General features: G+C 52.2%; 1 protein-coding gene across 1 annotated transcript in view; it reads right to left on the reverse strand.

The window, feature by feature from the left end:
• Window positions 1–6,350: 6,350 nt before the first annotated feature.
• TRIP13 (thyroid hormone receptor interactor 13) overlaps window positions 6,351–22,819 on the reverse strand; it is a 17,186-nt gene continuing 717 nt past the window's right edge. Inside the window, exons 2-13 of the mRNA XM_021687110.1 lie at window positions 22,388–22,553; window positions 20,790–20,919; window positions 19,970–20,025; window positions 19,150–19,240; window positions 17,425–17,497; window positions 14,794–14,857; window positions 13,892–13,978; window positions 13,544–13,650; window positions 11,426–11,579; window positions 8,795–8,907; window positions 7,654–7,723; window positions 6,351–7,267 (exon numbers count right to left, since the gene is read on the reverse strand). Coding sequence (XP_021542785.1) covers window positions 7,172–7,267; window positions 7,654–7,723; window positions 8,795–8,907; window positions 11,426–11,579; window positions 13,544–13,650; window positions 13,892–13,978; window positions 14,794–14,857; window positions 17,425–17,497; window positions 19,150–19,240; window positions 19,970–20,025; window positions 20,790–20,919; window positions 22,388–22,553 — 1,207 coding nt within the window. The 3' untranslated portion in view covers window positions 6,351–7,171. The remainder of the gene's footprint in view (window positions 7,268–7,653; window positions 7,724–8,794; window positions 8,908–11,425; window positions 11,580–13,543; window positions 13,651–13,891; window positions 13,979–14,793; window positions 14,858–17,424; window positions 17,498–19,149; window positions 19,241–19,969; window positions 20,026–20,789; window positions 20,920–22,387; window positions 22,554–22,819) is intronic.

The following is a 22,819-nucleotide window of genomic DNA, read 5'->3' on the forward strand; positions in this document are numbered from 1 at the left end:
GTGCTCACAGGTGAATATGCTCACAGGTGAACATGCTCACAGGTGAAGGTGCTCACAGGTGAAGGCGCTTACAGGTTGAACGTGCTCACAGGTAAACATGCTCACAGGTGAATATAGTTCTAGGTTCAATGTGCTCACAGGTGAACATGCTCACAGGTGAACGTGCTCACAAGTAAATATAGTTCTAGGTAAACGTGCTCACCGGTGAACATGCTCACAGGTGAAGGTGCTCACAGGGGAATATAGTTCTAGGTGAATGTGCTCACAGGTGAACATGCTCACAGGTGAATATATTTCTATGTTCACTGTGCTCACAGGGGAAGGTGCTCACAGGGGAAAGGTTCATGGTGTTCAGCTCCCTGGGCACCTGCAGGAAGTATGACATACATATACTAAGTAGGGACAGCCTTAATAAAGGTGAACATCTGTGGACAGAACAAACACCACCTCAAACACCATACAGACAGCTGACCCAGGACACCACTGACATTAGCCAGTCCCCTCTCTTTTGTCCCAAACACAGCTGGTTCTATTTACTTGGGTTATAAATTATATGGGTCTAGATGGCTGTTAAGCAAAAGGAGAAATTAAGATAGTCCACAGCAGGTGCCTGTCTTAAGCATGGGTCTTTAAAACTCACAAATCAATGTAAAATAACATTCTGTTAGAAAGACTCACCAAAGTTGGCTAAACCAGCCCAGCCCCAAGAGAAGTGAACCCCTTCCAGCTACCTAGGAAAGGAACCCGGGGTAGGGGACACGGCAGGGACAGAAGTGGGGGAGGGACAGACGCCAGCAGCGCCACCTGCACACCAGTGAGGGTGGCTCTATGCTCTGCTGTCCCAGGTTCCCTGGGCTCTGTGGGCACCAGGGGGGAGGTCAGGGGAGGGAGCCGATGGCTGCGGGATCAGTGGTTGGCGTCCCCTCCAGATGTCCTTCACCCTCGTCACTCCTCGTCATGGTGTCCCGTGCAGCGGTGAAGGTCAGAGACGGGGGACAGAGCGCAGGCACACATGCGTGCCCTCCCTGGCCCTCGGCCGTTGTGCTCACATGGGCGACCCTGCAGCCAGGCGAAGGGCAAAGCCCACGGCCGTCTTAGGGAACTGAATCCAGCATTAAGGGGCCAGCAGACTGGTCTTGCTATTCACAGGGCTGCTTAGCAGCTCCAGGCAACTGGGAGCAAACAGGTTAGCCCCCAGGGGTCGATGGAGTTAGGATGGCACGTCTGCCTTTACAAGGAGCTGCAGGCTGACGCAGCCTCTCCGGGAGCTGGCAGCATGGCCGCAGGGCCCGCGTGATGCTGGGCTCCCGTCCCCGCCACCCCCGGCACCTGGAGAGCACGGGGGGTCCCACGTGCCCAGGACCCAGGCCAGCTGGGGCAGCGGGAGCCAGCTGTCAGCACCGTGACTCGGCAAACTGACAAGCGCAGCAAACGGCCCTTATTTTCTAAAAAACTCAAGAAGACAAAACACAAACCGATGTTAGGGCAATTGCTAACCCCGACCCAAGTGGTTGGGAGAGGGCCTCCTTTTCTTTACGGTCTCAGGAAGCGGAGCAAACGCCTCGGGGACGAGCAGACTCCACAGCACAACGGAGCGACCTGGCCTCGTAGAGAGCTCGGCCGGCTCAATCAGGGAAGAAATGCTCCCGGTGGGCTCCTTCCCAGGTGAGTGCAAGGAAAAACAAAGCGGGAAAGACAAGTCTATGCCCCAAACTAACAACAGAGTAGTCAGGACACACGGATCCACAGCTGCCATTCAATGCGTTTTCTTTCTCCAGGAAAACACCACTGGGTGAAGACAAGAAAAGCACTAAGAGTCTAACAAGTGTGTGATGCAGAGGCCCTGGGAACACAGGCATCCACAGAGGAGAGCTCGAGGGGAGGCAAAGGGCTCCAACCATCAGGGACAAGTCAGGGGATGCAGAAGGAGTATTTTCTTCCACGTATGCCAGTCAGGAGATGGGGAAGAACAGTTCCTGACGTGCCTGAAAAATTAGGAGACGAAACACAAGGTTGCTGGTTGCAAATGGCAACTGGGCAGACAAGGAAGGGACATTTCCGGTTGCAAATTACTCAGATGGCCACGAAGGACTCCCTGGTCATAAATGGTGACCCAGGGGGCAGAGAGAGAACGGCTCCCATGGCACGTGGTGAGTCAGTGGATAGAGAAAGACCTCTAGTCATTAACGATAGCTTGGGGTAGAAACAGTCTCCACTCATAGGTAATAGCACTAGATAGAAAAATACTATTGCGATCATCAGTGGTGACTCAGCCAACAGGGAGAGAAGGTTCTGGTCCAAAAGGAGAATTCAGTTTTGACAGAGAAAGAATGATTTCAGTCCTACTAACTCTGGTGAGGCAGACAGAGGTTTCCAGCCCCAAGTTATGCCCAGATGCTCACAGAAGCGTATTTCTAGGGGTACATGACCAAGGTGGATAAATGAGGAAAGGTGATCGAGCCACAAAGATGAGAACACAAGGGACAGCACAGAAGATCCCGTCATAAGCTGTGATCCACACGACAGGGGAGGTTTCAAGCAGTAAGTGTGAGCTGATGAGAAAGTCTCCCATCATAACCGATAACTCAGATGCCAGAGCAGGATGGCTTCTCGTATGAAATAATAACTGGATACAAAGATGGCCTCCGATCATCAAGTATGACTCCTGTGAGGAAAGAGACCGCTAGTACAAATGATAACGCGGATGATGGGGCACGCAAGGCTCCCAGTCGTAAATGAAACTCCCGTGACACGGGAAGAAGGACCCCAGGTGCCCGTGATAGCTTGGGTGATGCAGAAAGGTTTCCAGTGACCATTCACAAGTTGGGTGATGGAGGAAAGCAGACCTCATTGAAAGTGATAACTCGTGTGGGTAAGAAGGGGGTTGTCAGCCTTAGCTGTAGACTTGGCAGATACTCAACAGCATTCAGGTGACAGAGAAGGATGATTTCCAGGCATAAATGAGAAATCACAGAGGAAGGAAGGCAGACCATGAAGGATAAGTCAGGTGGTAAAGACAGAAAGTAGCCAGTCATTGGATTATAACTCCGGTAACCCCGAGGGAACATATTCAGCCAAAAATGACAACTCGGAAAAAGAGAAAAAAAAGTTTCCAGAAATAAATATTCAGTAAGTTGATAGGGAAGTAAATGTTGCAGTTATAAATGGGGATGGGAGAGAAGGGTGGGTTTCAGTCAGAAACTACAACTTAGGAGATAGAGAAGGATCCAATCATAAATGGCAAGGGAGTTTGATCATAAACGATAATCAGGAGATAGAATTCCACGGGAAAATGACAACTAAGGTCACGGAGAGTTCTCCAGTCATAAATGGGAGCTCAGAGGAGAGTGAAGAAGGGCTGCCTTGGGAACTGACAGCTCACGTGACTGGCCATGGTTTCCCGTCGCGGCGGGAAAGTCTGGGCACCAATGAACTTAGGAGCCAGGAGCAGGAGGTCTGCTGTCACGGGTGACAGGCAGGAAAGCTGTCCACTTACCGACGACTCGTGGGAGAGGCGGAAGAATCCTGGCCGAACAATGGGGACTCATATGACAGAGAAAACAGGTTTCTGATTATAACTCCTCTGATAGGGAAGGGTTTCTGGTCCTGAGAACTCACAGGATGGAGGTTACATCTGTGACAAGTCGTTCTAGGGCTTGGCCCTGTCGGGTGCAGGGACAAGAGGGACAAGGGAGCACGGCACTCAGACTGCTTGCTATGCCGTGAGAGATGAAGACCCCCTCTCCCACCCGGGAGGCTTAAGTTTCCCGCCAGCATCCATGAAACGTCTTTGCTCTTGACTGACCCCCAGAGTGGTTCAAGGGACCAGGCCTTTCTCCTGACAGGGAACTCCACCAACAGGCTAACAAAGTCCAAACCATTGGGTCTGCTTGGCAGTCTGAAGCCTCCCACGCGCAATCCCGCTTCCTGCCTGGTTGGGGTGCCCACTGCCTGGTGGGGAAGGTGCTCAGCCAGCAGGGACAGAGGAGGCTAAGTGTCACCTGCACTCGAGCCGAGGGGATGCACCGGCCAGAGGGGTATGTGAAGCGCTTGGAGGAATGACAAATGCAAGGACAGTGGCACTGGGTGGTCACTACTAAGGTGTGAGGGCGTCCTGCATGCAGGAAAGGAAAAGCTGAGAGCATCAGACAACCACTGTGAAGGAGCGTAGGGCCAGGGAGTCTCCAGACACTCAGAGAAGCACAGCTCATGTGGCAGAAAAGCGGAGAATTCTGGGGTCAAGGAGCTGGACTCAAGACGATCGACTGCTCCGTTGAGACACCAACGTTTAGGGGCCCTGGGGAATCCCAGACCATGACCCAGGGACGGGGCATCTGCGTCAACGGGCCCGAATCTAACTCCCAGACCCATCAGACCTTCTGAGCCTGCATCAGTGGCCCCAGAACGAGGGCTAAGTAGCACAACCCAGCTGGGGACCTGCACGACCCCCAGCGGAGGGAAGACATCGCACTGCCGAGGAGCACCTGGGCCAGACTCGGGGTGTCACTGAGGGAGCTGGAGGGAGACAGGTCTGTGAGAATTCAGGACTTGAGGTGTTTTCTCGGGACACGGGCTTGGATCCCCCAGCGAAGACCCAAGGGTGAGCCAACCCACCGTGCAGGAGCCCTTAGAGGCCTGGAGAAGCCGAACGTGGTCACGTGGAGCCATGGCAGCCAAGGAAGGGGAGGGCGGGCCCCAGGCCTGTGCGAGGAGGGGCCGGGCAGCCGAGGGGGAAGGCTCACAGGAGCTGCATCTTCCAGCTGTGCGTGTTGTTGGGAATGAAACATGCTCAACATTGGGTCCCTGCTTGGTGAGGAGAGCTGGGGAAAATGGAACTGAACCCCTACGACAAGTTTACCAAAACCAATAGCACGTGGTAGAGAAGGGGGAGGGGTGCGCCCATCCCATCTGTTCACTCGCTGCCTGGTCCTTTTGAGGCCAGAACCCTGTGATGACCGTAGACTCCCTCAGGCTTGGCTAAGTGGTGGCCCCCCCGGCCCTGGTCCCCACACTTCTGTGCCAGGCATGGCCTCGTGGCTACAGTGGTCCACGGGGTTCCCGTGGCCCCTGCCGCCCCCTCCCCCGCACAGAAGTCCATGGCTCAGGCCCCTGATTTGGAGGGGCCTGTATGGTGCTCTCTCCCACGGTTCAATCTCATGGCCCCTGTGGGCTTCTGGAGACAGCACCCTGGCCTGTTTCACCAGTGAGGAGTGGGCTGTCCACCAGAGGAACATAGCTCCACCTGCCCCTCGTGGCCAGGACAGCCCCTTCCCCAGCCTGGCCCCAAGCCCATGGGAGCACCTAGCCGTGCTCAGCGATGAGCATCTGGGGGGGTTTGGCCACCACCCACAAAGTGCCCACGACAGCCTGTGCCAGGGGAGGAGCCAGGACCTGTGTCCTCTGTCTGGGGGCCCAGGTGTGACCCCCTCCTCACACTTTGGCCCACCCACCTGCAGCAGGCCTCTCAGGATGGCCAAGTGGGTGGGATGGCCCACATCCCTTCTCCTTACACGTGCCTGGTGAACTAGGTCCTGAGGAGGCCCTTGTGCTCCCCTGGCCCCTGCCACCCCCTCCCCTGCACAGAAGTCCATTCACATGCACAACCCGAGGCAGACATGCCCATGGGGGTGGGGGGGCAGAGCCTGGCAGGGTTGGCGGCCTCTGCTAAGCACTCTGTTCGCCCTGGGGCCCCCGCTGAGCTCTGGAACCCCCTCCTGCCCCACTGTACAGGGCAGTGCCACCCTCTAGCAGCCACAGGCAGACCCATCAGAGGCACCCCCAGAACCTCTGGAGCCCACCTTCTGGGAAATGGGTCTTGGTCTGGTGGACTCACCCACCCTTAGATCTCTCGTCCTCTGCCCGCAGGGTCTGGCTCTAGGGCCTCAGCCCTACCTAGTCTGTCCCTCTAGGCTTCTCTTCCCCCTGCCTGTCTCCCTCACCTTTTTTCCACCTGTCTGCACCAGCCTGGTACCTGGCCCCTTCCTTCCATCTGGGCACCCGGGTATCAGGCATTTCAGTAGCAAACTCGCGAGATGAAGTTGTCTCAGGCTCCCCCAATCCTGGAGCATGGCATAACCCTCTTCTCCTGACCCTAGTCCCCAAGGATCGCACTTTCACCCCCAATTCAGGGTTTCAAGGAAACCACAGAATCAGGCTCTGGTCCCTAAGCAGGAGTGGGTCCAGGTTCTGAATCTGGCTCTTGGTACCATTCCCATAACAGGCACAGTCCCTTCTTACACCTCAAAGCATAAAACTGGCTAAAAGCTAAACAATCATGTGAATAATGTTTCAAAAAAACTCAGAGCACTGGGGAGTGATAAGAGGATCAAAATGAGAAAATTCTGGGGAAAAGTTTTAATACTTAAAAAGTTCTGTAACAAAAGATAACATGTTCCTCAATAATGTATATAAAACACAAACATGAAATTTTAGTATCAGATAAGAGCACAACATTCCGTGAGACACGCCGATTCGCCAGTTTACTTTACATTGTTGATGTGAATCTGCACTTGAGCCGCAGGAACGTGACTGAAGGAACGAAATGACAGGCCGAAGTACCACGTGACACTGCCTGTGGTGGGTGGCAGGCTGTGCGGCCCGAGCCAACCCGAACGCCGAGGCTGCACTTGCCCACAAACAGCACCGTGACTGATTATCATGAAGAATGCTCTACGTGGAGTTTTTTCCTCCATTTCTAGAACACAGGAATAGGCTTTCTTTATTAAGTCTCTGAAATGTGTGCACTCAATAAAACAAGCTCAGGTCAGAAAGCTGCCTTCTATCTTCAGTGAGGGCAACGTTTTTAATGTTGTGATTACTTTATTATTTAAGGTGACATAGTTTCTCTTTTGTTTCTTAAAACCTATGGCGATTGCCTTTTCAAACACTTGTCAGCATTTTGTGTCCGTCCGATCCACCAGACGCAGGATGGAACGAGCACATCTAGACAGTTCTTTACAGGACAGCAGAACGTGAATTAATAGCTTTCAAAACAGTGAAACTGACAGGCTGGTTGTCTTAAAACCATGTAAATACAACACACTTCTTTGAACACTGCTTAGCCTCGTGAGCTTCTGGCCTAGAGACGTGCGCCAAGTGTTCAGAGACTTCTGGGCAGCTGCTGTCGTGAGCAGTGATGTCACTTGCAAAACCCACAGGCAGGGAGCTCAGATCAAATGCAAGACGAGAGCTTCTTCCTTTCTTCAAACTGCTTGTCCACTGCCAGAGACAGGGCCTGCAGGAAGCCCTCGATGGTGACAGTGGGGGCCTGGAAGGAGACACAGGCATGGGGGCTGCTCCTGCCCGCACGGGGGCCGCTGGCAGCCCCCCCCCAACCGACGGCAGCAGGGGTGCAGCCACATCACAGGGCAAGCGGGGGGAACCAAGGTGCTGTTCCGCGCGAGCACCCCTGTGGGGGCCAGGGAGGGCCCAGCATGGGCTGTCCGCGAGCCACAGCGCTGTGAGGCACCAGCAGGCCACCTCCTCACCACAGGGGCAGCGAGGCGCACTCGTCCCCCTACCCAGGAGCCCAGCACTTAGACACAGAGCTAAATCAGGGTCCCGTGCAACTCCCGGCGAGGCCACGCCCTGCCACACACAGCGGTGGTGGGGACAGCAGAGTGCCAGAGGCGGGGAAGGCTGCGGGTGACTCACCTGGATGTACAGTGCGTGAGCCAGAAAAGGGAGTTTCCTTAGGACACGGCCGCTGAGGCCCTCGCTCTTCCTGTGAACAGAACCGCGTTTGGGGACAGGCTCAGGCCTGTTTCCCTCATCTCTGAAAGTCCCCTCCCCTACGGCTGGTCTCCCCCAGCCCTCAGCTACTGCCCCAGGCAGGACAGGGTCCTTGCTGCCCTAATGCGCCACCTGCCTAGGAGAGTGTGCACGACACAGTGGGCGCGTGGGGCACAGCTCCTCAGAAACCAGGCTGGTCCACGCCGATTTCTGTGAAGTGTCTGAACTGCCCTCCCTGCCCCATCTCAACCGGTTTAAATCTCTTCAACAGAGTATCCAAAAAATAATCTGTTCTTCAGGCTATCCCTTCGTTCAAAACCTTCCACAAGCGTCACGGCTTCAGAATGAGGTTCAAACTCACTGGTCAGAACGCGTCTCTGTAGTGGGACCCACCTGAGGTCCCCTGCACACATGGCACCTGCGGAGATCCCGCTTCTGTCCAACTTATCCAAACTCTGTCCTTCAAGGCTCTGCTCCATCTCCCCACCCCCCCTCCTCACGCCCCTGATCACCAAAGCCCTCTGAGAGGTGACAGCGCTGTCGGCTGGGGCCCCCAGCACACATGTAGCTGTTCCGTCAGTGCTTGGGTACAGAGTGCCGCCCCCCTGGCGCCCAGGGCAGCCGGGCCGTGCACTTCCCTTTACTTCCCAAAGCACCGAGCGTAGTACTCTGCAGGTGTTCGCTCTGCTCAAACAGAAGCTTCCACTTTTTTCTTCTTGTCAGTTTGTACAAATTGAACAAATACCATTTGAGAAATCATCAGTGTGTGAAGAGAGCCTAAATGTGAACATCTATCTTTTCAGAAAGAAGCACAGCACTGTTTTCCGTTTTCTAAAGCCGCCTGTGGGAGGGCAGCTGACCTCTACCCTCTGGCCCAGGAACCCGGGGCCAGGGTGGTTGAGGACTCTCGAAGCTCCCCCGGCACATAGCGACAAATGTCTCGGGATTCTACTCCCTGTCCTCTGACCCCACACCACCAGCCCAGGCTGCGGCAGTCGGCTACAACCGCCCGTTACACAACAGACGCACTTTTCTTGGCTACAAAAATGAAGTCAATTCACACCTTGAAATTTCACTCAAAAGGAGGCTCAACTTTGACACGTTGTTTTCAATGAAGCCAATCATCTCCAGCTCCCGGAGGGTCAGCAGCTGCTGGCGAGGGTATATGATCTGACACTGGAGACAGAGACGGGGCGTTAGGGCCGGGTCCGCAGGGCTGAGTGCAGGCCGTCAGCCACGGGGACAGCCCCCAGAGAGCAGGCAACCATGTCCCCTCTCACAGAAACGCAAGCAGACACACCAGCACTCAGGCGGCTCCCTCTCGCACACACACGCCCCTGCTCCTTCAAACACAGGTGAAAATACAAACGACAAAACACGTCTCAAGAGACCGGCAGCAACCCAGGCTCTTCTGTGCTTTTAGTCAAGATGCGTCTTGACCACATGGCACGGCAGGCAGGGACGTGGAGGGGCTGAGGCCGGCCTGGTAATGGGTTCAATGGTACACCACAACCCAGTAGAGCAGAGCTGGGTCCAGGAGCCAGGGTTTGGCCTGCCTTTCAGGGACAGTCTCCACTTGTTTTTAAGATCAGACTGTTGTGTAGTGCAAAGGCACTGCCTGACCCTGGATCTGGGCCCTGAGTTCCCTCACAGGCCAGGTGTCTGCCCGTGGGACACTCCTTGCCAGGTCAGGGCACTCAGCGACCACTACCGAATGACTTCGAACATGAACTCTTTTGACTAAGAAACCAGGAGAGAAAACAAAGAACAAATGGCTTTCTCCGTACATTCTGGAGGGATGGTGAAGGCTGTGGGTAAATTTAAAAGACAGGGTTTGTATGGGAGTGTTCTCAGCTTTCTAAGAGACACTCCCTCAGACCCTGCAGCCTCCCCGCGACTGCCCCCCGCGGCCCCTCCCAGCAACACGGGCCATCCAGGTGCACGTGAGAACTGCTGGCTCCTGACAGAGTGGGCCAGTCACATGCAACAGCCTTCAGGACTGGCCAGATCTCCACTACATCATCGGAACATCCTCATTTCCTGTAAACCATCCGACTAAACCGTAGAACATCTGTACATTTGGCTAAACCTTAGAACATCTCCTGGATGCATGGCCCAAGTGCGAGTGTGACTGCGAGCAGGGTCCCATCACGCTGACTTCTCGGCAGCAACACTTTCTGGAGTTCACTTGGGACCGCAAGCCAAAGCGCCACGAGGCCCCTCCCTTTCTCCATGCCACCGAGAAGCAGGATGGGATGCACATGCCGCGACCACCAGCTCTCCCATCCCCGTCATAGGCTGTGTCATCCCTGCTGAGGGCATCACGGTCAATCCCACCCCCACCACCTGGTTATAGTGATACCACGTAACTCCGTGTCTTTTGCCTGACTTGGTTACTGCACATTTTTCCCAGATGCAAAGGTTCGAGGAACGCTGCTGTTGGAGCAGGTACTGCGTGCCTCGGGCCTGCTGTGCCCCGTGCCAGAACTCCCAGCACCCAGGTGCAAGACAGGTCCCTGTTAAAGTAATTCACACGAGATCGACTATGAGCATTGTCTTGCTCATGGCTGCTGTTAGAAAACAGGACCAAAGGGACATTAACACTGCAGCCAATGACAGCCTGTAAATGACAACCTCTTTAGGATGACCTTCCCGGCACTATGAGCTCCAGTCAGGAGGTCTCCCTGTGAACTAGGACCTCTAGTCAGGATGACCTCCCTGTGAACTATGATCTCCAGTCAGGATGGCGTCCCTGTGAATGACTATCTCCAGTCAGGATGACCTGCCTGTGAACTATGACCTCCAGTCAGACTGACCTCCCTGTGAGCTCTGACCTCCAGTCAGGATGACCTCCCTGTGAACTATGACCTCCAGTCTAGATGACTTTCCTGTGAGCTATGACCACCAGTCAGGTTTCCCTGTGAGCTATGACCTCCAGTCAGGATGACCTCCTTATGAACTATGACCTCTGGTCAGGAGATCTCCTTGTGAACTATTATCTCTGGTCAGATTAACCTCCCTATGAACCATGATCTCCTATCATATTGATCTCCCTGTGAGCTATGACCTCTGGTCCGATTAACCTCCCTGTGAGCTCTGACCTCCAGTCAGGATGGCATCCCTGTGAGCTATGATCTCCAGTCAGATTGATCTCCCTGTGAGCTATGACCTCCAGTCTAGATGACCTTCCTGTGAGCTATGACCACCGGTCAGGAGGTCTCCTTATGAACTATGACCTCCAGTCAGGAGGTCTCCCTGTGAACTATGATCTCCAGTCAGAATGACCTCCCTGTGAGCTATGACCTCCAGCCAGGATGACCTCTCTGTGAGCTATGACGTCAGGAGGTCTCCCTGTGAGTTATGACCTCTAGCCAGGAGGTCTCTCTGTGGACCAGGACGTGCCGGGAGGCTACCACAGCCATTCCCCTCCCACTCACTCATCCCCTGCAGATCAGTAGATCAAATAGTCATGATCATCATTTTGTGCCAAAAGAACAAAAATATTGAGTCAGTGGCCACAATTTCAACTAACAGCTCAACCTGCCAGACACAACTGCAGTTTTCAACTTTTTAAGACCGTTAATGCTGCATTCAGGTAACTCACTCCATATTGGAATTAGCTATTTTGAACTATGTCAGGGAATGGAAAAACATGAGAAATCCGCTGCTAGAAGAGTGAAAAGACACCCAGCACCTTCATCAGTTCTTCCAAACACGAGAGGTAGATTTTGAAGATGGCTGCTGCAGACGGCGGTCCAATGTACTGCCTGATGTCAGCCCTGTCCACGAAGGCCACGTCGATCCTCTCTGTGATGTTGGAAGTGGTCAGAATCACCACGTTGCAGTGCCTGAAGGTAGAGAAGTGCGCGCCAGTCACCAGGTGCCTCAGTGACTCCCTCACACCCTCCGCCCATGAAAGTTCCGGTGTTCAGCCAGCATCCTAGCCACTGTACTCCAAGTCCCAACACTGGCCTACACAAAGTCTTCCAAGGCTCACGCCTGAGTGCCTGTGGGACTCCCAACTCCCCACTAGGCTCTCCTGGCCGCAACACAGTGCACCAAACAGACCCTCTGCTCCTCTGCCTTCTGGAAAGTTCTCCTAGACTCCCACTTCACTATTTCCTCTCTTCCCTCAACCATGGTGTGGTGAAGCTCTCACTTGTGTGCAGTCCTGACTGCCCCATCAACCTGCTGGGCATGCCCGAGTGACTGCTCTCCACATGGTTCTCGTGACCCCCACACGTTGCAAAGCTGAACTATTTATCCTGTTTACCAGCTGCTTTCCCCCTTTAGCTTCTAAGCTCTGCAAAGAGAGCACCGTTGCCTAGTCTGTTCACTGACATGGGCCAGCACAGAGAAGGCCCAAGGCACCCTGGGGAGCATGCTCCCCTGGGGCCCGCGGTTGGCATACAGGCTGCAGGAAGGTGAATGGCCAGCTTTACCTAGTATCTAGCAACAGGTGCATAGCACAGGGTGAGCAGGGGTGAGCCAGTGAGGGTAGGGGCAGGGAGTGCAGGGGTCCTAGGAGCCCAGAGAGTCAGATACACACAAAGGAAGGTCTGGAAGGGTCACCTTGAGGGGCCTGAACAGGGAGCGTGAAGTAAAAGGGGACAAGAAGGTACGAGGGAAACCAGAGGCCCACGTGTCTCTATTCCCTCCTGAGCCCACACCTGCTGGCGACAGGAGGGGCATTGGGGCTCAGTGGGAACCCTGGAAATGGAGTTGCCCTGCCCTGGGAGTGTGCCTGATACCTGGTCCAGGTGGTCCCGCAGGCCTCTAAGGGGTGAGCAACAGAAGAGGGGAGAAGGCCAGGCATGGGCTGCCTAGGCTGCCCGAAGAGATGAGAGGCCAGTGGCAGAAACTGAGGTGGTCTGGAGAGTGGAGGCTGGGGAGGGGTTGCCAGGAGTCAGATGCTGTAGAAAACTCCAGGGAGAGCAAAGGCCCTCAGGTGAAGGAGGCACAGGGGTAGAAACCAGACTGAGGAGCAGGGGCGGGGAAGGAAGCAGAGATGAGGAGGGGCTGCACCTCGCACGTGGCTGGCCTGTGGCAGGGTGGAAGCAAGCGGCCCCTGCACTCTACCCCAAGAGCCGCATCTCAGGAAATCAGAGCCTCTGTGGTAAAACTACCCTGAAGGCCTGGAGGAGACAGCCCTTAGCACAATTCAGTTCCCTGTGAGTCCACATGCAGTAAGCTAGCTTCCAGGCGGTGCTCTGGAGTCTGGCACCCTCAGTGGAGGACGGCACTCCCAGGACTCACTGTGAGAGCTGTGATCAGCAGAGGGGGCGGTGAAACACTGTGGGGAGCACACAGGGGCTCTGGTTTGGACATCACTTCCTTGTGAGTCAGGTTAGTAGGAGTCACTCCCTCAAGCTGGATCAGCTTAGGGCACACTGACCACAGGCTCTGGACCTGCAAGGCTGGACTGCGGAGAGACGAAATCTGGCCCCATGAAGGGCACGCAGGTGACACTCACCTGCCCACTGCCAGCCCTTCAAGGCTAACAAACACCGGGCGGTGTTGGCACCAGTGCTTGAACGTGGCGTGTTTCACTCCGTGTCATGTGCTTCTCTGCATCATGTGAGTCTTCACCACACTCAAGTTTTGTGCTACGTTTTTAGCAGTTTAGTACAAGTACTTAATTCTTAATTATTGCGTTTAGCATATATACTGCCTCAGACGGGCAAAGACAGAGCTGATACTTAGCAGCAGCCGCTGTTTCCAGTCAGAGGAGCTGGAAGTAAGGTCTAGGGGTGTGCGGGCACCTCACACCCTGCCCATGGCTTCTCACGTGATGCCACCACGTCAGCATTACCTCTTAATCTGATCGATCTGGGTCAAGACGGCATTGACCACGCGTATGGCATCCGAAGGCTCGGCGCCTGCCCTGCAAGCATTACGGGCGGCTGTGAGGCTCTCCACCTGTGGGGATGGGACAAAAGGTGGAAAAGGATAGCGCCTGGCCCCACAGGCAGCCATGGGATGCATCAACAGAGCAAGTGGGGAACGAGTGAAGGGGTGTGCTGAGCCCACTCTGCCAGAAGCTGGACATGCGGGATGCCGAGGAGGAGTGGGCTGCATGACCGGAGGGCTGGACAGAGGCCGGGCTCAGCCAGGGGTTGGATTTGCTTCAGTCACAGGTGTGATGTCCAGATGTGCATACCTCATCAATCAGCACAAACACCAGAGCATCTTTGTCATCAATCAAGTCCTGAATCTTCTGGAACATCTTAGTTACCAGCTTGCCACTCTGGAACCAAAATACTCCTTTAGTGTCGACTTGCACTCTTCACGCTGCCTGGTGTAGACATGTACCCATGATCCCCACCCAGCCTCGGTCTGAGCCCAAGGGGCCCGAGAAGCCCACTGTCTCCTGACGGCCCTTTGGAGAAATCCCTAAATCCAAGAAGCCAGGGCCACATGGAAGGAGGCGGACCACACGCTGCCTTGCCCTATTCCATGCGCCAGGACAGCAAGCCTGAACCCACACCGGCTCAGCTCCGGGCTACCCGGCATGGGCGCCTCACACTCTGTGCGCTTCCTCCTTCCCTTTCCCTGCCGTCCCCATGACCAGGAACAAGATGGGCCACGGATGCAAACAGGCAAGCTGGTAGGTGCATGCCTTCCAAGTGCTCCCTGTCCTGGCTCACCACCCACCAGAGGGACCTACAGACACAGGTGCCTGGGCGGCATTCTCCTGTGCTGAGGGGCACTTACAACGTCACCTTGGCTGAGCCCTGCGATTCCGAACGAGGCTCAGGGCCCTGGGGGCGTGCTCAGCTGAGGATGCGGCGCTCGCTAGAATGAGGGTGCTCTCCCTAAGAGAAAGGTGAGTGTCTGTCCCACCCAAAGGTATGGATGTGACGAGCAGAGGGTCCTCTCAGGCCTCACACTACTTCCAAGTTACTGCTTAGCTCTGGAACTTCCCTCTGACCCTGAAGTCAGCCACACAGTCACGTGTTGCCGATTTCTCATGTTCTCGGAGGAGGTTTGCCTACTACACGGGACACCTTTTCAACTACAAGGTTGGCAATCCTGAGAGGTAGAAGTGATGCTAATACTTACTTCCGAAAACCACTTAGAAAAGAGACTGTGGCTGTTTATTTCAATTAATTGGCCATACCGGTACCTGGGAGGATAAAACAGAGTTAAGACGACTGGTTTACAAATCAGGTACCCCCAGTGGCAACCACTCCTTCTTTAGCACTGCCCACTAACTGGTTAAATCACCAGTTACTAACCAGGGCTCGAGGCAATCACGAATTACAAGGTAATACCAACAAGGGCTCAAATAATTATGAAAACCTAATGACATGCAATCAGTGGTTCTGGTTAAAGCAAACAAAGTGTTTTGAATTGAATAATATCTTCATTTGAATCAAAGCGAGAGTAAAATCTCCCTCACTTCTAACCTACGCATAATTCACATCTCCAGCGCTGTAAGAAGTATTACCAGTAGTAACCTGGCAGGCAAAACAAAACATAACCGTCAGGAGCTTTCTGGCTGGAGCTGAACATGCTTTCTTCCTTCCCTAAAACTGAAATGAGTGTGACAACCTGTTTCGCAGCACAAAATTACTTCCCGAGCCCGGGGCTGCCCAGATGCCCCAAAGTGAACCTCAGCACATACTGACTGAAATCTACCACTGACCCTCTGCACGCACAGGAGGCGGCTGAGACCTGAACACGCTTATTTCTAACTAAAAGCAGACAGGGAGCGAGACTGAGGCAGAAGGGAAGCCGAGCCAGGTCCTCTGCACCTGGAAAGTCCACACAAGAAAAAGTCACTTTCAAAAAATTCTAATTGGCTTTCCATTTACTAATTCTGTTTACAAAAGAGGGAAGGGGAGAGACAACCTAACGAAATAAAGATTGGGTTGAATATTACTATTTAATTCTAAGCGTTTTGATAAGATGAGCAACAAAGGCTCGCTAAGGTTTCTTTTTACAACTTCAAAGCCAAAAAATAAATGCATATTTCCAGATGGTTGTACTTCAGAGTTGTATTTCTTATAGTAACATCTTCAGTCTCCTGTGTTTTAGGAAATCGCCCCAAGAGATCTTTAAAACACAGATGTGTTTCAGTATGTCAAGACAAAAACCAAGTCGCCAAACATAAAATAGAGGGTAGATAAAGAGCAGTTTCCCAACATAAAAATACCTACAGGACATTTTTGAAAAGAAGAATAGATCAAAGTATACCTCATAGGATTCCCTCATCTAAAGTCACACTGAGTAACGAGTATCAGATTAACCCTCCGAATTAATCAACCAGAAAATGAGACAAAATCACAACGGCAGCTGTGACGGGACTGGTGGCAGGCATGGAGGATTGTCACCCCACACGGGACCTGAGGGGGCCCTAAAGTGCTCTGGCTCTCTGCCTGCAGCACCTTCCAGCCACAGCCCTGGAGGGGACCCAAGAAGTGTGCAGCCACCGGGCCGACCTGGACACAGAGGCCTGAGTTCTAGGAACCTGAGGCAGCTGGAGGCAACCGAGCAGAGTTCCAGAGGGGATGCAGATACGTAGGAATAAAGCTCCAGGAATCATCACAGGGTCCCTCTGGGTCTTTGCTGAACACTCAGGGATATGAGAAAAGGGAAATCCCATGAGGCTGGAGAGCCCTGAGCTGTACGGTTCCTGGTGTTCACAGCTGGGACATTCACGTTCCCAATGGCCCAAGCGGACAGTACCCACTATGACTCAGGGGGCTCCCCTGAGACCCCCGAAGGGCCTCACTTCAGCATTCAGTCTAGACCCCACTCCAACAAAGCTTAAGAACAAACCTCAAGAGGATCACGTTAAATCACAAGTAACGGAAATGCCCACCAGAACAAAATCCAACAAAAACAAGGTCTGCATTCGATCAAAGCTTGGCTGGCAGGACAAGCAGAAACTGACCCCAAAGCAGGAGAACCACCCAGCAACAGTGAGACTCAGAACTGACAAGTGCGATGGAATTAGCAGAGAAGAAAGTGAAACTGTGACGGTACACTTGCTCGAGCATTTCAGCAAGAGCACAGCATCAGAGAGCTGAAAAGTATGAAAGGAAACAAGCGGAACCTCCCGAAAAGAAATATACACTATCAGAAATGAAGATGTCGCCGAATGGAATTAAAAGCATATTAGATATTTTGAAAAATGGCCCAAAATGGAACACAGAAAATTCTAAAAACCTGAAAAGACCAAAAAGCACATCAGTGGCCCGTGGGACAATATCAGGTCATCGAACCTGCAAATCAACAGAAAATGGGGACGGGGGTACCTGAAACAATGGCCACGTAGAGTCTAAACGTGATGAAGCTGCCAGAGCTCAAGAAGAAACAGACCCAGCCTGAGAGACTTGGCCACTCCTCTCCCAGGTGACGGAACAGTGACCATCAGCAAGAGCAGCAAGCATCCTGAGCTGTCACCCAAGCATCCCACCCCCGAAAGCAGAAACATGTTCTGATGCGTACAGGAAGTCACCAGAAAGACCACATGCTGACTGTAAAGCAAGTGCCATCAATTTAAAAAGACTAAGACCCTAACTTGGCACCGCTGAGTACTGAGGAATTAATTAACCTGCCTTGAAAGAGAGGGACTACATACAGAGTCAAGGGAAATGATTAAAAAATAAAAACACCTCTGTGCCACAAACGAGAAGCAAGCAATCCCGTCCTGCTGCTCTCCTTTCTCAAATTACCAGAAGTTACCTGCTTGAAAGTCTAATGGTCAGTTTCTGGGCTAACGCTTTACACAGGGATGTTTTTCCAGTTCCCGGAGGACCTGCAACAAAACCCAAGCAAATGTTAAGCCAGCGTTTAACAAGTGGGTGCATTATGCACAGCATACAAAATAGGGAGAACTCAATGCTATGTTATTCCCCCAAGCACTGCTTGCTAACTCACAAAGAAGTCCGCCAGCAGCGTGAGTGCCGTAAAATATCACCAACACGCTTTACGAGTCTTTCCCTTTTCCTCCTAGTTTGAACTCAGCTCGTGTTTCTGGTCTTAGCTCCCACGCCCCCAACAGAGCACTGCCTCCTGGCATGCAACTCCCCTCAGCATCCCAAGAGGGCTACATTTCCTGGTTGACGTCTTCACTGACACCCTCCTTGTCCCCATGTGTCTTCTATACAATCCACAAAGACACCTGGTGAAAGGTCAAACACCTCTCATGACACTCATTTCACCGGGGCCCACACTAAACCAGAATGGCAGCCAGGTGAGGGCCCCGCTCATACAGCTTCTTCCCCGTGGGCCACTTAGCGCAGAGCCCTGTAGCAGCTCTGAGACCAATGTGAAGGACAAATGCATCTGTCAGAGGACAGGCACCTTCAACTCTGATTTTCTGCACACATTCTCAACCATTAAAAAAAAAAAAAACCAATTCTAAAGAGAATATGAGCTATTTCACTGATTAAAATATCTATTGATTGCCTACTCAAAACCTAGTATTAGGACAATGTGCTGAACATATTTGCTGCTTAATAGACACTTTTTAGGACTGCATAGCAACCTATAACATTAACTGATGTAAGAAGCTAATGACTTTGCACCCCCATTTCACTTGGGTGTTCTCTCAATTCCTTTCTAACCAGTGACATCAAGAAAAACCCAATGCTTTTTTTAAAGATTTTATTTATTTACTTGACAGACAAACAGAGAGAGAGAAAGAGCATACAAGCAGAGGGAGAGGGAGAAGCAGGTTCCCTGCTGTGCAGGGAGCCCGACGTGGGACCCGATCCCAGGACCCTGGGATCATGACCTGAGCCCAAGGCAGACGCCCAACGACTGAGCCACCCAGGCGCCCCGAAAAACCCAATGTTTTCCTCGGAGAAGATTCAGACAGAATTTCAGGAGAATATGGCTGTCATGTTTTACAGTCATAAAGTGAAGTTCTAAGGACACTACAAAGAAACGTGAGGCAATTACTGCCCTAAGAATCATATGATCGCTTGCGGGATTAGACAGTTACTTGAAAAGTGTTTTTTTTTTTTTTTTTAAGATTTTATTTATTTATTTGAGGCAGAGAGAATGAGAGACAGAGAGCATGAGAGGGAGGAGGGTCAGAGGGAGAAGGAGACTCCCCGCCGAGCAGGGAGCCCAATGCGGGACTCGATCCTGGGACTCCAGGATCATGACCTGAGCCGAAGGCAGTCGCTTAACCAACTGAGCCACCCAGGCACCCTGAAAAGTTTGATAATAATGTAGAAAAGTCACAAGGCAGTGATCAGGTGGCTGCCAAGTGGCAGGTCAAGTAGCAGATGCCCAGAGTAACATGAGCTAGATCGGCTTGTCAGGGAAGGGACATTCTAAGGCAACTCTGGCTGCATCAGAAAACAGAGTGGGAACTCCTCAAAGGTCAACAGGATGAGTAAAGAAGCCCAATTTCACACAGTTTATCTTGTTAAATAAGTAAAAGCCCACATGCTTTACCATGCAACAGCACCACCCGGTTCCAGGCGATGAGATTGCTGTCAACGTTCTTGTCTGAGAACAGCAAAGTCGTCATCACGTAGTCAAGGAGCTGAGTGAAGAAAGGTAAAATGCAGTCAAAGGTGCCGTTGCAGTGGAGGTTCCCACCAGATGTGCTGCTGGAGCTTACACCCGGGGAGTGGGGACGGGCCCTGGGCTGCCCCTTGGAAGCTGCCACCGCGCCACCAGAGATGCCACACGAGGACAGGCTGGCTGTTACAGTGTAAGTGTAAAGGACAAACACGAGGGTCACTTTCACTAAAGATGCCAAGATCGCACAAAGGGACGAGACTGATCACGTGACAAGCGTCTCCGACCTCGGGGACAATGGGGCAGTGGGCAAGCGGCAGCACATGTGCCCGAGACAGCAGCCAGGACTGTGTTCTCGCAGCCTGGGGGGACGTGGGGTGAACCTCCAGAGTCCCCCACAGCATGCAGAAGGGCCCTTCCCCTTGAAGGGTTCAGACGAGCTGGTGCTTGCTCAGGCCTGCCCACCTGCTCTGTCTGACCTTTGGCCCTGCCTCCTCAGTCCCAGTGGGTTCTTAAGAGCACAATCCAATCAAAGTTGTCTTCACAATGGGCACCCTCCCCTTTCTCTCCCCAGAGACCACTCTGCTGGGGGGCAACCCCCGGAGGACAGATATGCAGGACACGGGCTGCTGGTGGGCCTGAGTTCCCAAAGCCTTTTTGAGTCAAAGGGCTCCAAGATGCTGGAGAACAACACAGTACTGATCCCACTTCAAATAACCGGCCTTCTTGGAAAATAGCACAAAAAACTTACATGAGATTTGACTTCCACATCATATACCAGGCTGTCCCAAAGCCCATGGAATTCAGCTGGGAGAGAATAAAACAAAAACCTAATTTTAGGAAAGCAGGCTATTACACTGACCACTGAGGTTTGCTCTGAGCCGCTGATGCTCTCCACTGCCCCATGAGTGGCCGGCTAAGATTCTCATTATAGGGAAGTTAACTTTTTGAACTTTTTCTTAATATTTGAATTCTTCTTAAAATTAAAGATGCTAAGTAACTGCCAGTCACATAACTTTTGACAGATAATTAAATGGAGTACAGAGTCACTTTCTCATCACGTTACTCCACACAATTGTCTTTTGTGGACCTGCACTCTGCCATGAACACGTCCCTGACCCACCACTCTCCCTGCCAGCCAGCACTTGGGCAAGGCAGCAGCAGGTCTAGTCCAGCTGTCAGGACCTCAGACATAAGCCCCAAGGACTGAGCTACCCCCTGACTCCACCTGCTAGAACCATGGCAAAGTCCTCAGAGAAGCAGAGAAGGCAGGAGGAAGGAGTCACACAGCAGGTGAGCAATTGGGCAGGAAAAGAAGAACACCTTCAGATTCTCAATTAGCATCATCTTAGAGGGACCTGCCTGAAGGAACACAGTCTTACAGTGAAGATCTCTGCTTTCCTCTTCTATGATATGCTCTCCATTTCACAAGAAATAAGACATGCTGAAAGCGTACAAAACAAATGGATGAATGCAAACTCCTCAGCTAACTGACTTGGAGAGCCCAGGCCACGTGCTGACGTCTGACCTTGTGTCTCGAGTGTGGCCCGCCTGCTGTCACTGTCACGCACCTGCAGGCAGGACCCAGTGACTTGCTGCAGTGATGTTCTCAGTCTCCTCTTCCAGAGTCTCACTGCTGGGGCCTCCCTCGTTCAGCTGGAAGACGTGAAGTGCAATTGTGCAGGCACCCAGATCAATGGGCTGTGGTGAGAAGGGAAACCAAACAAATCCACACAAACTGAAAAATAACTCACTTCCTAATTCTAGTCATCGAAGTTAGATGGTAACATCCAAAAACAAAGATCGAACATGCAGAACGTCAGAAACCAGTTCTTAGATTAGGTAGAAAAGCTACCATGTTCAGGTTTAGTACTAGCTCTTTTTTAAATACTTCCCCCTGCCTTTATTCAAGAAAGGACTTTACTGTTCTTTGTAATCATAAAAGTTACATGCTTGTTGGAAAAATACAAAAAAACACAGAAGGAAGAATGCCAAAGCCCCCCACATCCAACCTCACCCATGTTTTGGTCTATGACGCACCACACATACTTGACCGAACATGGATTCAGCTGCATAGTTTTCTAACTGCGCCTTTCCCTCTCAGTAGAGCTTGGAAACATTTTCTGTCAGTAGATAAGAATCAGCGTGTGCTTTTTCACAACTATACCACATTAGGTGTGGATGTATCATTTCCTTAGCCGAACTCTGACTAATAGATAATTAAGATATTTCAAATCATTAGCCATCATTAACAAAACATATATATAGTTCACGTATCTTTATAAAGTCACATAATTGTTAAAACAAATTCCTCTAGGTGAACGTGCCAACTCAAAGATGAGAACGTTAAAATCCGTCCTTTAATCTGTCCTTCCTCAGTAGTGTGGAAAGCTCTTCTGTTTCCTTCAGGCTGGCCAAAATCAAGTAGGATGGATAAAACTGACAAGCCACAAGGGTTAGTCCCAGCACACGAATGGAGAGGTCCACCTTGCAAGCAAAATTGCCAAGCCAATTCTTCCAAATTGATTCTTTATGAGACGCAAACCACACAGATACAGGTGATACGTCTTCCTGAGGCAGACACTTTGGGCTGTTTTTATACCGACAGAAATGCCCCAACGCATCCACCCTTTCACACAAAGGTGGTGGGTGAGACAGTCCACACGATGGACTAGATGAAGACCGTCCAGAAAGAAAGCCCATCTCCTCTCTGCAGCTGTAGCCCCCATGTCTCCTATGGTCCTACACTGGCCTCAAGAACAGGGAACGGGCAGGGGGGTCTCGTCAGCGTAGCCCACCACCCCACTGCACTGCATCCTGCCTCTGGTTTCCCATCTGTCCCCCTACTGTGCTGTGAGCATCCGGACAGCGGGGTCACATCTACTCCCACCACCTGGCTCTTCAAAGAGCTGGTGCCCATCTAACAAACCAAAAGGTAAATCAGGCAGTTTCTGACAACAGACCAGCAAAGAAGCAAGCACATATTCATGATACTTCTTTGTTTTTTTGCTTTCTTAAAAGTAAACTCTACCCCCAATGTGGGGCTTGAACTCATGAACCCAAGATCAAGATCGCACACTCCACAGAATGAGCCAGCCAGGCACCCTCATGACATGGGCTCTGTATTCAGCTAAGAATTAATGATTCCTCCTTGCAGTGAATTAGGTACCTGTGGGTCTTTCACCTTTAACTCTGTGTCAACAATAGACACAGATTGCACGTTTCTGGTCAGAAAAGGCTCATCGAATTCAGTCCACGTGTAGTCCCCAAACACAATATTATGTCTGTTGAGTAGCTTTCTAACACTCTGCTTTATGTCTTCTTTTTTTGCAGTGCTGGGGAAACAAAGCAGACAGGAAGAGGAGAGCTCAGCTTAGAACAACACTGTAACAATCTGTGTCCAAATCAGACCGCTCCAGAAAGGAGCAGCAGTGGGCTTGCCCGGGGTCGCCCTGCTTCTCCCTCAGAGAAAGGGGCAGCAGTAATGGTTCCTGCTATACCAGCTGACCAGAAGTGGGTCAGCACACCCACGGTGCCTGGGACCAGGCCGGGAAGGTGGGTCAGCACACCCACGGTGCCCCGGACCAGGCCGGGATGGTGG

This window comes from Neomonachus schauinslandi, chromosome 7, assembly GCF_002201575.2.
Source record: "Neomonachus schauinslandi chromosome 7, ASM220157v2, whole genome shotgun sequence".
Lineage (NCBI taxonomy): Eukaryota > Metazoa > Chordata > Mammalia > Carnivora > Phocidae > Neomonachus > Neomonachus schauinslandi.